Below are 17,061 nucleotides of genomic sequence, written 5' to 3' on the forward strand. Positions count from 1 at the left end.
AATAAATCTTTAAAAAAAAAAAAAAACAGTAGCCCTTCTTTATACAAACAATAAATGGGCTGAGAAAGAAATTAGGGAATCAACACCCTTCACAATAGTCACATATAATATAAAATATATTTGTGTAACTCTAACCAAGCAACTGTATGACAAGAACTCAAGTCCCTGAAGAAAGACATTGAAGATATCAGAAGATGGAAAGATCTCCTATGCTCATGAATCAGTAAGATTAACATAGTGAAAATGGCCATCTTACCAAAAGCAATCTACCAATTCAATGTAATTCTCATCAAAATTCCACCATAATTCATTACAGACCTTGAAAGAGCAATTCTCAACTTCATATGGAAAAACAAAAAACCCAGGACAGCTAATATGATTCTGAACAATAAAAGAACTTCTGGAGATATTAGCATCCCTGACTTTAAGTTGTACAACAGAGCAATAGTAATAAAAACAGCATGATATTGGTATAGAAACAGACAGGTTGATCAATGGGATAGAATCAAAGACCCAAAAATAAGCCCACACACCAATGGACACCTGATTTTTAACAAAGAAGCCAATGACCATACAATGGCAAAAAGAAAGCATCTTCAACACATGGTGCTGGTCTAACTGAATGCCTGTATGTAGAAGAGTGCAAGTAGTTCTACATCTACCACCCTGCACAAAACCTAAGTCCAAGTGATCAATCTCAACATAAAACTGGAAACACTAAATATACTGGAAGAGGAACTGGGGATATCCTTGAACACATTGGTATAGGAGACAAATTCCTAAGCAGAACACCCTTAGCTTAGGCACTAAGATTAACAATTAATATGTGGGACCTCGTGACTCTGAAAAGCTTCTATAAGGTGAAGACACCATCACTAGGACAGAACAGCAGCCTACAGAATGGAAAAAGATCTTCACTAACCCTTATCTGACAGAGAGGTAATATCCAAAATATATAAAGAACTTACAAAGTTAGACACCAACAACCCAAATAAGCAAATTAAAAAATGGAGTAGAGAGCTAAACAGAGAATTCTCAACAGATAAATATCAAATGGCTTAGAAGCACTTAAAGAAATGTTCAACTTCTTTAGTCATCAGGGAAATGTAAATCAAAACAACCCTAAGATTCCACCTTACACCCATCAGAATGACTAAGATTAAAAACTCAAATTATAGTACATGCTGGTGAGGATGGGGAGCAAAAGAAATACTCCTCCATTGCTTGTGGGATTGCAAACTTGTACAACCACTCTTGAAATCAATTTGGTGGTTTCTCAGAAAATTCGAAATAGTTCTACCTCAAGATCCATTGATACCACTCCTGGTCATATACTCAAAAGATGCTCTACAATCCCAAAAGGACACTGGCTTACCTGTATTCATATCAGCTTTATTTGTAATAGCCAGAATCCCAGATATCCCTCAACTGAAGAATGGATAAAGAAAATGTGGAAAAAAATGTGGAAACTGAAGAAAAAATAAAGAAATATTCTACATTATGGAATACTATTCAGCTATTAAAATCAAGGACATCATGAAAATTTGCAGGCAAGTGGACAGAACTAGAAAATATCATCCTGAGTGAGGTAACCCAGACCCAAAAGGATATACATATGTACTCACTTATAAGTGGATATTAGCCATAAAGTACAGGATAATCCACAGAGCCAAAGAAGGTAAATAACAAGGAGGGCCCAAGGGAGGATGCTTGAATCTTACTCAGAAGGGGAAATAAAACAGACATCAGATGTGGAGAGAGGGAGGTAACTGGGTAGAAGAGGGAGAGGGAGGGAATTGGGGGAGCGGATCAGGTGCAGGGAAAGCGGGAAAGAAGGAATGGAATCGGCAGAGGTAGGATGGCATCTCTAGATATGCCAGAGACCTGGGACAGGGGAGGCTCTAGGAAGTCTATAGTAGTGACTCTAGCTGAGACTCCTAGCAGTGGGGGATATGGAAGTGGCCACCTCTTGTGACCAGGCAGGATTCCCAATGGAGGAATAAGACACCAACCTACCCACAAAATCTTCAACCCAAAACGTGTCCTGACTACAAGATGTGCAGGAACAAAGATGGAGTACAGTGGAATGGCCAACCAATGACTGGCCCAACTTGAGACCCATCCCATGGGCAAGACACTATTAGTGATACTCTGTTATGCTTGCAGGCAGGAGCCTAGCATAACTATCCTCTGAGAGGTTCCATGCAGAGACTGAAGGAAACAGATGAAGAGACCCACAGCTAAACATTAGATGGAGCTTGGGGAGTCTTGTGAAAGAGTTGGGGGAAGGATTAAGAAACCCAAAGGCTATAGGGACTTCATAAGGAGACTAACAGACTCAACTAACCTGGACCCTTGGGAGCTCCCAGAGATTGAGCCACCAATCAAAGAGCAAGCACAGACTGGACCTAGCCCTCCCCCCACATATGTAGCAGATGTGAAGCTTGGTCTTCATGCAAATCTCCCAAAACCCAGAGCAGGAGTTGTCCCTGACTCTGATGCCTGCCTGTGGATCCTCTAACTGGGCCAATGGGAGAGGATATACCTAGACTTTCAGTGAGTTGATGTGCCAGGGTGGAGTGATAGAGAAGGCAGTATCTCCCTTCTCAGAAGATAAGGGGAGGAAGGAGGGGCTGCATGAGGAGGTAATGGATGGTTGCAATCATAATGAAGGTGAAGAAAAGCTGGGCAGTGGTGGCCCACGCCTTTAATCTCAGCACTTGGGAGGCAGAGGCAGGCAGATTTCTGCCAGCCTGCTCTACAGAGTGAGTTCCAGGACAGCCAGGGCTACACAGAGAAACCCTGTCTCAAAAAACCAAAAGAAAAAAAGAAAGTAAATAAATAAATTAATGGAAAGAAGGAAAGAAAGAGAGAGAGGTGGGGAGGGAGAGCAGGAGGGAGGGAGGGAGGAAGGGAAGAAGGAAGGAAGAAAGGAAGGAAGGAAGGAAGGAAGGAAGGAGGGAAGGAAGGAAGGAAGGAAGGGAGGTGTTACATAGCCCAGGCAACATGCCATCATCCTTGGGTTCTGTGGGGATGGGAAAGAATTAAAGATAATACCAAGTTAATTGAAACAAAACAAGACTCAGAGAGAAAAAAAAATCTGGGTTGAATAAGAAAGGCTCACACGGGCTCATATATTTGAAAGTTTGCTTCCCAGTTGGTGGAATGTTTAGGAAGAATTAGAAGGAGTGGCCTGGGTGGAAGAGATATATCACTGGGGGATGAGATTTGAGGTTTCAAAGGTCCATACCAAGCCCAGCCCCATCTCTCTCTGCCTCCATCTTGTGGATCAGATGTGAATTCTCAGCTACCATGCCTACTTGCCTGCCACCATGCGCCCCACCATGCTGGTCATGGACTAACCCTCTGACAGGTTAAGACAGGCTCCAATTAAATGCTTTCTCTTTAAGTCACCTTGGTCCTAGCATCTGTTCACAGAAATATTAACAGTTAATGAAGACAGACTTTTAAGAGAAAAAGAATTCCATTTTAAACCATTCAGCAGATTAAAAAGGAGATGAAATAGACGGGGGACAAACAGTCCCACTGATAGCAAGCCTGACCCTCAGCCTGAGGAAAAGCCTCATGTTTATGCTGAAGCTGCAGCCCAGGAGCCAAGAAGGGCTGTCTGCAGCAGTCCAGGTATCAGCTGATGATGAGCAATGCAGAGCTCAGGAGCACAGGGACTCGGATCGGCAATAGTGGGAAAATAGGAAACTCTTTCCTAAGGAAAGAAGAGCTGAAGAATAGGGAACCCTCAAGAAGTCTATGGCAAGATCCTAAGGGACCAGCAGAGGCAAGTGGATTTCTGAGTTCAAGGCCAGCCTGGTCTACAGTGAGTTCCAGGACAGCCAGGGCTATACAGAGAAACCCTGTCTAGAAAAAACAAACAAAGAAAGAAACAAAACAAAAACAAAAAAAGAAGCAAACTCCTACACAACCCTTTTGCTTAAAGAGGAAAGTAAAGTATACAATGTAAACACCAACAAAAAGGAATATACTGTAGCAAGCTGTACAGAGAAGAAAGCACATAACCCAAAAGCCATATTATTAAAGAAAAAAATAAAACAAGTGACCTCTCTTTAAGAAATTAGAAAGGGGCTGAGTGATAGTGGCACATGCCTTAATCCCAGCACTTGGGAGGCAGAGGCAGGCGGATTTCTGAGTTTGAGGCCAGCCTGGTCTACAGAGTGAATTCCAGGACAGCCAGGGCTACACAGAGAAACCCTGCCTCAAAAAAAACAAAACAAAACAAAAAAAGAAAGAAAGAAAGAAAGAAAAACAAAAAGAAAAGAAACAAACAAACTAGAAAGGTGCTGGAGAGAAGGCTCAGTTAAGCTCACTTACTGCTCTCACAGAGGATCCAGGTTTGGTTTCTAGCACCCACACGATGACTCACAATCATCTGTAGGCATGCGCACATACACACACACAGTACATATATACAGGCAAAATATTCATGCACATAAAATCAAGGTTTTGTTTTTAAAGAAAAAGAAATTTAAAAGAACAGGCCTGGAGAGAAAGCTCAGTAGTGAGGAGTGCTTAGTGCTCTTGCAGAGGCCCCACATTCAGTTCCCAACCCCACACCAAGCAGCTCACTGACACCCGCTGCTCTAATTCCCAAAGATCCCATTTCCTCTGGCCTCTGCAGGCACCTACCATGTGATACACATAAACTCACACAGGCACACACATACAAACATAGATAAAAGTAAGTATTTTAAAATAAATTAGAAAATAATAAAACAACATAAAATATAGTAATGATAAAATAATAAATCATAAGTAAGAAAAGCAATAAAATTAAAAATATAATCAAAGAAATCTAAAAGACAGGATATCTAACATTCATCAATATATACATGTTATTTCTGTATGATCCTAATTAGGAAAAAAAAGAAACCTGAAGATACACTGGGGATCACAAGCAGCAAAGCCATGCTGACAGGGTCTGTGTCAGCCTCAGAACCATGAGCAGCTTGCACACATAGCGCACACACACACACACTCACACCTGTGTGAGCCTGTACCCAGACTCCAATAGACACCTCCAATACTCTCAACCAATCAGGACCTCTGGGCCTCCAACTCAGCCCACAGCCCTATCTCCTAATCAGAGCTCCTCCCTCTCTGCCTCCTGGATAGCTCTCTTCCTCTCAGACACACCTGACTGGACTGGCTTTAAATAGACCTGAAGTCCAAGCACTTACCATCTCCTTCTCTATTGCCTCCAAAGCCAAGCACAAATCTTGTGTTTGATTTGTACATTTGCCTTCAAAAACTGTCTTCCCTGCTTGTGCCTTGCCCCCTTTCATTCTCTCTTCAGCATTCCCAGGAGACACAGCTGCTGCTCCAGTGGAAGCAAGACTAGAGGCCTTTAGACCAAAAACAGCTACCTGGAATCCTTGTTAGGACCTAGCCTACCTTTAAGCTTTGACATTCCTCATGAATGCTAGCCCCATTCCTGTCTCGGGGTCTGGATACTTGTTTCTAGAAGGTTCTTTCTCATGATAGTCTTTTCCAGCTCCTTATTCAAAGATACCCTTTGTCCTGGGGCCATCTACGGCCATTGTGCTTGAAACTGTACCACTACATCTAGACCCTTCAGAACCTTCCCAAGCCTTCCATCTTTCAAACACAGCTCTATCTGATGTGCTACACATTTTGCTGTCATCAGTCTCATCCAATACTGTGCTGCAACAGACACCCAAAATGAAGGGCCCTCATCATTTGCCCAACCCAGCAGTTCAAATGCCTCAGACAACTCCTGGACTTGGCACTTACTAAATATTTGTTGAGTGAACAAACACAAGAATGTCTAAACACAAAAGGGATTGAACTAAGAGTATTACATGAAACTCTATAGAAACAAAAAACATAGATGCTTAATAAAGTACAAATTACAACAAAACTGTTATAAGTAACAAAACTGGCGCGAGCCCATTCAATCCCTTTTGGTTCTCAGAGACCACATGGGTCTTCAGTTTCTCTCACTTATAAACAATTCTACTGTTTCTGTAGTATAATCTTTTTGAGAATTCTTTTGCAAATTTCTTACATGTATCTGAATCATAGTTTCTTCCTGCTCCTCCCCCAAGTCCTCCCAGATCCACCCCTCTTTTCCCCAGTTCCTCCAAACTTCATGTCCTCTTTTACTTTTTCTTACTAACCCACAAGGTCACTTTATACTGCCTATATATGTATGGGTGTGGGGCCATCCACTGGCCTGTGTTTAGTCAACCAGGAGTCACACAATTCTAACAGTCTTCAACTGCATTTATACACTACAGTAAAAAAAGTATTTCAAAAATTCTAATTCATTTTATAAAAATCAGAATGTAGGTAAAATGATAATCAAGAAAAATTATCTAAATATAACAATAATTTTTAAAATTAGATTTAGATCAGTAATACACACTGGCCTGTCATTGCTATAAAATGAACACAACTCAAAAGAAGTCCATGATGTATCCACTCATGCAGGGTAACAAAGGGTTAAAATCAGCAGCAGTCAGTAACACAAGAATTATTCCCAGTTCAATATTTCTCTGTGCTCATGCAACTGGCCTCAAAACTTTCTGGGGGGGTGGGGGGTGGAGGTAGGGAGATGGCCAGGCATGCTAGCACGGGCCTTTAATTTCACCACTTGAGAGGCAGAAGCCGGTGAATCTTGGTGAGTTCCAGGTCAGCCTGATCTGCACAGTAAGTTCCAGGACAGACAGGGCTAATAGAGAGACCCTATTTCAAACAAAACAAAAAACTCTGGGGAAATTTTAAGGAAATAGGCATTGGGATAAATGGCAAGCATTTTTTTGAACTGCTAATGGAAGATAATAACACTGAAATTCTCAAAAATGCAGAAACTCTACCCTTATTACACCAACCCTGGGAAGCCTATCTATAGAGACAGAGACACTGATAAGAAAAAACAAATGCTTGCAAAAATTTAGGGCAACATTTCTCATTATGAGAAAAAAAATAGAAAAGTACATGGCGAGGCTGCAGGGAAAGCCAGTGAGGGAGTGGGGCACAGACAACAAGCAGGGAGCAGAATCCAGGTGTGATCTCACTCTGGGGCAGTCACTGCCTCAGAGTCAAGAGCCAGATGGAGTGCTATGTGGCCTGGCGCCGCTGGGGTCTGCGTCTCCCACACAGCCGCAGGAGAGTCTGATTCATCCTGGCAGGATGAAGCACATTAGGGCTTCCAAAAGCAAAATGCCAGGTATTTGTGGCACTGAGGGAAAGAAAATTCCTAGCTCTGTAGGAAAAGTCAACCAGCCTCATTTCACTATCTAAGAAGGAGGACACAGAGGCAGGGTATTATAGGCTCATGCCATGATCAAGGAAAGATAATCGGAAACTGTCCCTGGGCTCTCTGATCACAGGAGATAATGCAAGCAAAAGTAATAGCATCCAGGGAAGGGTTCTACAGGGAGTGACCAGGTACCATGAAGGCAAGAATCCCAGAAGGAGTCCATGTCTGTTCTCTACATTCAGTCAGGGGCTTCACAGCATCCGAAGCATCTGCAGAGACTCACCAACAGCACAGAGATCTACAAACCGGTCCTCCCCCTCTTCTGCATGGATGAGGTCATTTCGGCTCTTCTTGGTGGCAGCTCTCTTCAACACTGCTTTAAACAATGGGTAGTGGAGACCAGTGTGAGTGGCAGTGGCAGGTAGCCCATCTCAAGGCATCATTCAGCTGAGAACAATCCACTTTATCTCAGCTCCCGTCCTGACGGTGAGGCAAAGCAACTCCCTGACCCTGCCGCGTGGGCTCTTCTCATTCCTCACACAAAAGACATGAAATTTCGAGGATCACTCTTCTTTCTCTTCCCTCCAAGACAAGGCACTAGGGAGGCATGGCCACCAAGAAGACTTAGATAGCATCCATCTGGGGCAAGGGCAGGGATGGGAGTGGGGTGGGGGCTAGTTCAGATATGTGCTAAGAAGTCAGATCAGCAGAGAAGACCGCACACCATGCTCTCTGCCCCGAACCTCAGCCTTCCTGTGGCTGAGGCTATGCAGACAACTGCAGCTGCCCCAGCAGTGGAGGCCCCCAACTCTACTAAGGGCTCTGGATGGTGTCCAGATTCTTCTACTGCCTTGGGACTAACCCTAAGTCTAGAGACAGACAGCTCACCTCAAACCCTGCAGGTCAAATCCTTCTAGAAGCAACATTGTCCAGCATAATTTCCAACAAAGACATAACCAGGCCACTCAGATTCTATGGCTCCTGTGCTACCGTGACAAATGTAAAGGCATCTAACGCAGAGCAGTGTCCTGGGGAAACAGGTATCTGAGCTCCCACCATGTAAAGAGCAATATGGAGGCCACTTACCATCCAAAGGGGACTTCTCTTCTGCATTCTTGTCCTCCTCTGCCAACATGACTTCCTCTGTGAGGGACAAAGCTCAGGTCAAGACCTCTCTACCCATCCAATGAAAAGGACTCATCCCAGGAAATCCTGCGGAAGTGGTCTGAAGTACCTGCTTACCCCATTCTACATGCCCACATCAGGAGGCTGTGACTGCATGCCTCCTACCAATACCCAAACCATGCCCCAAGCAGAGACCCAGCAGCGTTCAGTCCATCCCAGGTCCAACCTACAAACAGTCCTCCTAGACAGCAGCTGTATGGACTTATCACTGTGTGTGTAAATTTATCACTGAGGAAGCATTTGTAAGACCTCAGGCAGAAGAGAAGCCCATACAAATGTAGCATCTCACATGGAAGGGGGTGATCATCATGAATAGAGCATCCCGCATGGAAGATAGCAGCTCACATGAAAGAGAAAAGGCCACACAGAGGTAGCAGTCCACACAGAGGGGAGTAGACCACACGGAGGGAAAAGCCCTAAAGAGGAGAAGCTGCCCACAGGGAGAGGAGCAGTAGACATGGAAAGGGGTACCCCTGCGGGGGGCGTCCCAAATGGCAATGGCAGGAATCAGCCCACACAGGCGGGCGGGGTAGAGGAGGTAAGCTAGAGCTTAAGTTTACAATGTTCAGAGCAAGGGTGACAGAAAGGGTGGAGCAATAGCAGGGTACTCAGGTCTCCTGTGGAGTGAGAGGGCTGTGAGCACCACGTGACACTGTGCTATGAGTCAGCCTTCTACACTAAGCTCCGCCCCTGAGCCCAGGAGGTGAACATGGTACAGAGTGGAAGTGCAGCTGCCCACTTACACACACACACACACACACACACACACACAAACACGCGCACACACACACCTGCCTTGAAGATCCACTCCAAGTACCCATTCAGTTCTCGCTCAATCTGCTGCTGCCTGCGGAGCTTCAGGAAGGCGCGGCGGTTCTCGACTCGCTCCCGTTCCTTGGCAAACTCTCTAAAACCACGTAGGAAGAAAAAGCAAGCAGCTGCAGTGAACACGGGTATGCAGGACATGCAGGTGTTGCTTTAGAAACTTCGTGCCTGGAGGCAGGCTCCTGCCAGCTCCTGCACCCTCACCTCACCACATGCCCTGGCTCCAGCTCCGGGAATCCAGAGCACACCAATGCCATACCTCACTAGGGCTGAGCTAACAGCCTGCTGTGCTCTGCTTACCCAGCTCGTGTCCATCCTCTACCTGGCTCATTTTGAATCTTGTTGGATCTTGTTTGAGATGCCCTGTCCTCAGGTGCCTTCTCAGCCTTAATTAAGCCTACTCATCAGACTAGTTCTACTCTGCCACTGTGCCGTTTGAATAGGAATGGCCCCACAGGTGCACATATTTGAATACTTTGTCATTAGAGAGTGACACTGTCTGAGAGGGATTAGAAGGTGTGGTCTTGTTGGAGACTTGTGTCACTGGAGGTGGGCTTTGAGGTTTCAGAAGTCCACACTAGGTCCAGAGGGTCAGTCTCTGTCTGACTGTCTGTCTGCTCTATCTATCTATCTATCCATTCATCTATCTCTATCACTCTCTATCAAGATGTACAACTCTCAGCTACTGCTCCAGTGTCTGCCTGCACACTGCCATGCTTCCTGCCATGATGATAATAAAATTAAACCTCTAAAACTGTAAGCCAGCCCCTAACTAAATGTCTTCTCTTTTAATAGTTGTCTTGGTCACGTATCTTTTTTATAGCAATAGAACAGTGACTAAGTCAGTTTGGGTAAGTCCAAGTGGCCTCTGCAAAGGTAGCCTGGAAAGATATGCTAATGACAGCCACACCCAGTATAAGACACACACAGAGACTGGAGAGCAGAGAGCACTATCCCAACATCTACTCTATCCTTACAGTGGCTCTCTGAGGCTAGAAAGCTCTATTTCCACCCATCTTGGGAGCCGTAGGCCTGATCAGAAGTCACAGTGATTAGAACGAGACAAATGGAGCCAACAGGGATTGTGTTGCTCAGGTAGGGGCAGAGTCAGGTCAGGCTTGACTCTCTTTACCATGTTTGTGACATAACTTCCTTGTCCCATATAGGGTGGGAGCTCCAAACAGGAGCTTGAGTACAGAAAAGAAGGGTGGTGTGTGCCCATGGGCCTAAGAATACATAGGGCATGCCCCAGCTCATGGTTCTTACCCCGAAAGCACACCCAGAACCAGGTTGAGCATGAAGAATGAGCCAATGATGATGAGGGGGATGAAGTACAACCAGTTCCATGTGTTGCCTGCCGCATCATTTGTCTGCAAGAAAAAGGAGGTGAGACAAGTAGGCGAACATCTCTGGTCACATCAATGTGCTGGCCCCTGGGAAGCCTCCTCAGAAAGGTCCAGGCAGGGAGTTCAGGTTTTGGTCAGACCCGTTTTTGACTCACAAAACCTTCCTTGGGTGTAGGCTCCCAGAAGACCAGAGAAACAGCACATTTCCAGCCATTGCCCAGCGATGGTAACAAGCCCAGAGAGGCAAAGGTTCCTCAGGATACCCTGAGGACTACATGCCTCGCCTCAGTCTGGTAGGACAGCTCCTTGATAGGATGCCCATGGCTTCTATGAGCAGCTTCCAAGATACTACCTCCTAAAAGAAGCTCCATGTGCTCCAAGGTTAGAGCTAGCCCTGTCTGGTCATGTCTTCAACAGGTGTCCAATTCAAGCTAAATGTACCTCCACACTGCATGCTCTACAAGCCTCTTAGGCTGCATCTCTCACCCTAGGCCTGGCTCAAGATGGCTCAGTACCCAGGTATGATCCAAATAACTAAGAACATAGCAAAGCTCCCCTGAACCCAACTTAATTCCACAACTGTTTTTCTGTTCACGGACTCTAGTGGACTTGGCTAAAGGTAGTAGTGAATCCCTTTCTCCATGTGTGGCTACTATAGAAGCAAACCACAAATGAGGTGGGCACTGAGGATGGGCACCTCCCTAGAAAGAACTGGACACAGGTCGTTGGACATCTGAGCCCTGCCTGAAAGCCAGGCTTGTCACCAAGGCCCTAATCAGGATCTCCACCCTCCAGTCTGATAGACCTACAGACAACTCTCTTGAGCTTGGGGCAGAATGGAGGACTCCCTTTACCAGCTGGGTTCCTTCTCTGGTCTTGTCTGGGAGCCCAAAAACCCCACATCCTCTACCTGCAGAATATTGCAGCATTAGTGAGATTACAGGCTCAGCTTCCTTTCTGCTGACCTAGCAAGCACCTGGAATTCCTGGAGTGCCTCTCTATACAAATGAGGTGGCCTAAGCCAGAGCCAATGATACATACCCACCCTAGAAATCCCTACCCCCTTCCCCAAGTCTACATAGCCCCTGATTCACCCAGATTAAAGCTGAGCTGCCTCTCTGACCTCGGTAGTCATTTCTGTCCTACTCATGGGCCATCTGAACCTTGTGTTTCTTGACTCTATGCCCTTTGTCCTTCTGGGCTGGGGGCCAACAGCCCTCGGAGAGAAGGGGGGATCACAGAAGGCAAGTCCCTATTGCTGAAGAAACCATGTACTTCAGAAACAGGGCCCAGAGACCCTGAGCTAAAATTGACCTTAATGCCCCCTCCTTGAGAACTAGCTTTCATGGTACCAAAAGGAGCCATGCAAGCTTCCAAAGGAGGAAGCAACCAACAGTCCTGCCCAGGTATGATGCCTATGAACCACATCAATGACCAGTGTGGCATGATAACCCTAAGGTGCAGCAGTGGCACACTTACCTTGGCAGTAACCAACAGCTCTCTGATTAGATGACTTAAGACCTGTTCAACAAGGCAGATACATGCCTGGCACTGGAAACCTAGCTAACTACTTAGTGCTAGTGAAATCATGGTTATTGAGAGATAATCTAGAATCTCTAATTTACTAAACCAGCATAATTCCTAAACAACAACAAAAAAAAATCTATAAACATTTGTCCTCAACCTGCAAAATGAATGTAGCAACGTTAGATAAAGATTAGATACAGATAAGTCTTCAATTCCCCCCCCCCCAAAAGGAAACTTCTCTTTGCAACAAATAGATATAACTAGAGAAAACCACAACCAATAAAAATGCAGTATGGAGCTCAGAAAGATCGTAAAGGGGCAGAGGCTCAGGAGTTTGCTGTAAGACTGTGTCTCTTTGAACATCAGAAGTTATACCCATAAGGTCTCATCAACAAGATCCCCAAACATGAACTGAACAATAACAACAACAAACATGGCAAGCTGGGTTGGGAAAAAGCCTGAAGCCTCAACTCTACACAAAGAACCATAAGTAACTGGGGAAAGCTGAGAATGGATGTGGAGACCCTCCTCAGGGAAAGGCACACCTAATAATGGCCATCCAGTGCCACTCAACCCTGAAAATGCACACAAGTAGCACTATATGGACTGGACAGGTTATATTTAGGAATATATATGTGATGGCTTGACTACATCTGGAATTAACTAAAACCCAAAAATGGAAGGGACACCTATGAGGGCTTTTGTTTTAATTGGTTTGGTTTGGTCTTTTGCTTAATTTGAAGTAGGAAGATCCACTTTTGATCCAGATCTTTAAGGTAGGAAGACACACCTTTAATCCAGAGCTATTTGGAGCCACGATTCTGCGGGAAACCTATGTTATATAAGGACATGGAAGAAGGAAGCTTTTGCTTTTCTCCTGCTTGTCCTCACCTTGCTAGCAAGTCCATTCCTTCACAGGCACTAGAGCTGACATCTTAAGGATTCCAGCATCTACTGAAGACAAGCTGAGACATCTAGCCTTGGGACTGAGCAACTACTGGATTCTTGGACTCTCCATTCACAGACAGCCATTGTTAGATTAGTCATTCTAATAAATCCCCTTTCTATACATAGAGATTTAGTCTAGAAGTTCTGTTACTCTAGAGAACCTTGACTAATAAACTCTAAAACTATAAGCAGACCCCCAGTTAAATGCTTTCTTTTATAAGAGTTGACTTGGTCATGGTGTCTCTTCACAGCAATAGAAATAACTAAGAATGCTTACTGCTCTTCCAAAACAGCAGGTTTAATTCCCAGCACCCACATGGCAGCTCATACCATCTGTAACTCCAGCTCTAGGGTATCCAATACTCTCTCTGGCTTCTGATGGTACCAGACAGATATATGTTACACATGCATACATGCGGGCAAAACATCCATACACATAAAATAATAAAATATATATATGAAATATATATGTGAAATATATTCATACATATATGGGTGACATATATATGAATATATACATATAAATATATATATGTATACATATACATATATATATATACATATATATATACATATATATATATATATATATGAATGACAATGTACCCTCAAAAGCCTACTCTCTCTCTGGCTAAAGGGCCAGAAAAGGAACAACTCAACAATATAAAAAACTTTTAGACTGAACTTTAGTGTAAGTGTACTTCTTTTAGTCAGACATCACAGAGCAGTCTGTGGTGCCATCTCTGAGCCCTGAACACTCCTGCCAGTAGGAGCCAGTGGGAAGCCTAGACTCTCACCCTTTGAAAGTAACCACCCATAAAAAGGATATTATCAGCAAAGGTCACATTAGGGAAGAGGTCTCAAAGGAAATTTTAAAATTCATTAAACTAGCAGAACTGCTCTCTCCCAAGGTCCCATAGCTCCAACACTAGGCTGGGACTCAGGAAAGAACCTTGATCCTCCTGCTTGTCTTCTGTTCCCATCTGCCCAGACTTACTGCTGCAGCCACCCACAGGAACTCCTCCTCCCAGCCCACCTCCATTCCCTAGTAACTTGGCCTCTTGAAGAGGCCCTCGTTCTTCCCAGCAGCCTTTACTTCTAGCCCACATCCCCTGCTTTGTGACTGCCCACCAATCCGCAGAACAGATCTCTGTCAGGGACCCTACAACAACCACAACTGGCTAGAACCCAGAACTACTGTCTACAAGGCACACACAGCCACCACACGTGCTTGGGATTCAGGGACACCACAGAGTGGGTGATTAACAACCAAAGACTGGAAAACCCACTCATAAAAGATGAGACCAGATATCTACATCAAGAAGCAGTTCCAACATAAATATCTAGATCCCAGCACAAAAACACAAACATGAACAACCTAGACAATATGTCTCCTCCAAAAATGAACAACCCTATTATATTAGGCCCTGGGAAAAGCAATTTAGCTGAAGCACAAGACAGGGACTTCAAAATGGCAAGTATGAATATGTCCAAGGACTTTAAAGAGGATATGAACAACTGCCTTAACAAAGACCATGAAAGAGACAAAATAATGAAGGAAATAATGAAAGCAACTCAAGACATAAAAGCAGAATTTAACAAAGAAATAGAATCACTAAAGAAACCCAAAGAATCAAATTGACATTGAATAAGAAAGGCTAAGACCTAAAGTTAGATGTGGTTTTGTTTCCTGCATGTACCATAACCAAGATCAGAAAGTAATATAGAAGTGAACAAATTCCCAGTTTTCAGAGATCAAGATGGGGCAGAGGACAACAGATAAGGAAATGTGGCTATGGATGGCAGGCAATCAGGCTGAAATACTCTGCATCATATCTGTGTCAGGATCAAACCCCAGCTATGGTACTGGGCTTGGGGATGGTTAATATTGGCTGTCAGTTCGACCAGCTCTGAAACCAACTAAAAGACAGCTGCTGGGCACTCCTGTGACAGATGTTCTTGGTCACATTACCTGAAATAGAAGGAACCACCCTAAATGTGGGTAGCACCTTCTGGTAGTGACCTGGATGAAAGCAGATGGGAATCAGGAACTCTGGCTTCACTCTGCTGGCAAGTTCATTTATTCAGCTGCTACCACTGCTACATGCCTTCACAGAAATGCACAATCTCCAAGCTTCTAGAGCAGACTGGAGACCAGTGGCTCTCCAAGAACCTTCCAGGCCCAAGCACCAGGTTGGGACTGCTGAGACACCCTCCTCTGTGGACTAAGCAACTGCCAGATTCTTGGCCTCTCCAGTATGAGACAGCCATTGTTGGGACAACTCAGGCCAAATCAACTAAGCCAATCCAGTAAGTTATCTTTACTACATAGTTTAAGTTAGTACCTCTGGAAGGAAGAGGAGGAGGGGTAGAAATACACATGGTCTTTCCGTATAGCATCTGACAACACAACATGACTCTATGATGTTCTTTTTTTTAATTACAAAATTCCATTTCCTTAACTCCACATCTTCTGTAGCCACTTCTCACTCACTATTCTTCTCCCTAAAGCAGCAGTCTTACTGGCAGCCTCGCTTCTTTGCCCTCTCCCTTCAGCCCCTGCACCCTGGATTTTACCACCCCACCCTCAAACCGAGAACACTTTTGTCAAGGATACCAGCAGTCTCCATCTTGCTGCACACTGGTCTTTGGCCTCTCAGCAATATGTGACTCCACTTCTTCAATCATTTCACTCTGATTCCAGGACACGTTCTGAGTGTTCCTCCTACCCTACACAAGGTGCACACAGCTCTTCAGTGGCTCCTGCCCAATTAGCCTCCAAAGGGAGAGTCCTACTAGAGAGAAATTGGGGGCATCTTTCTGTCACCTGCATTCACTGTCCAGGAATCTCACCCTCTCTCATAACTCTCAACACTGCACAGTGTCAGAATTTCAATGTGCATCTCATCACTACTGCTCCTTCTGAGCTCTCTCTATTCTACCATGACAATAGTTATTTACAGTTTTAGAGTCAAAACAGCCATGGTTCCACTACCATTCTGCACTAAGCCAAAGCTAGGAAAGCAGCTGCTCTCAACTCTTCCTTCTCAACAAATGGCAGCTTGTTTCCCACTGCTCCAACCATGTTATCTCTGGATCTCCTCTTCCTTTCACAGCATGTCCAGGCAAGAAGCAAGTCCCACTTCTGGTAACAACATAAAGCCTAAAACTTCTTTATCAAACACTTCTTTCCTGAAGTATGTGTGAGCAGCATGAAAAAAGCCCTGTGTGTACAATCATTAAGGGACGTATTATCCCATCATACCTCTGAACCCTTCTGAGGTGCCTGCCTGGAGAGAAATTTAGACGTATCCCAAGACTTGTCTGATAGTCCCTATAGCAATCTGAATGAGAATGGCCCCCATAGGCTCATATTTGAATACTTGGTCCCCCACCCTCAAACCTTGGGGAAGATTTACTACGTGGGAAGGATTAGAAAGTAAGTATTGCCTTGTTGGAAGAGTTTATGTCACTGGAGGCGGGTGGGCTTTGAGATTTCCAAAAGCCTACATCACTCCCACTTGGCTCTGTGTCTGCTTTGTGTTTATGGATAAGATGTAAGATCTCAGCTACTGCTCCAGCACTAGCCTGCCTGCCTGCTGCCATGCTCCCCACCAGGATAGTCATGGACTCACCCTCTGAAACTAAAAAGTAAGGCCCAATTAAATGCTTCTTCCATCTATAAATTGCCTTGGTCATGGTGATCCGTCACAGCAATAGGACAACAACTCAGACAGAACTTGGTACCAAGGACTTGGTTTTTCGAGACAGGATTTCTCTGTATAGCCCTGGCTGTCCTGGAACTCACTCTGTAGACTAGGCTGGCCTTGAACTCAGAAATCCGCCTGCCTCTGCCTCCCAAGTGCTGAGATTAAAGGAGAGCTGAGATTAAAGGATGCTGCTATGACAGGCCTGACCATACTGTTTATTGGGCAATTGGGGGCGACATCGGTGGTACCTTGTTCCAGGAAA

General features: G+C 44.7%; 1 protein-coding gene across 18 annotated transcripts in view; it reads right to left on the reverse strand.

Annotated features, from left to right (window-relative positions):
• Nucleotides 1–17,061, reverse strand: part of Cacna1b (calcium voltage-gated channel subunit alpha1 B) — a 168,944-nt gene that overhangs the window by 114,335 nt on the left and 37,548 nt on the right. For 13 of the 18 annotated variants that reach the window (XR_004118471.1, XM_031369261.1, XM_031369256.1 and 10 more), the window contains exons 7-10: nt 10,535–10,638; nt 9,235–9,350; nt 8,345–8,401; nt 7,542–7,634 (exon numbers count right to left, since the gene is read on the reverse strand). Coding sequence is in view for 17 of the 18 variants with exons in the window: in XM_031369261.1 (XP_031225121.1) it covers nt 7,542–7,634; nt 8,345–8,401; nt 9,235–9,350; nt 10,535–10,638 (370 nt within the window). In the remaining variant the exon portion in view is untranslated. The remainder of the gene's footprint in view (nt 1–7,541; nt 7,635–8,344; nt 8,402–9,234; nt 9,351–10,534; nt 10,639–17,061) is intronic. The other 5 variants (XM_031369260.1, XM_031369259.1, XM_031369258.1 and 2 more) reach the window with 1 other exon arrangement.

Source organism: Mastomys coucha, unplaced genomic scaffold (assembly GCF_008632895.1).
Source record: "Mastomys coucha isolate ucsf_1 unplaced genomic scaffold, UCSF_Mcou_1 pScaffold15, whole genome shotgun sequence".
Lineage (NCBI taxonomy): Eukaryota > Metazoa > Chordata > Mammalia > Rodentia > Muridae > Mastomys > Mastomys coucha.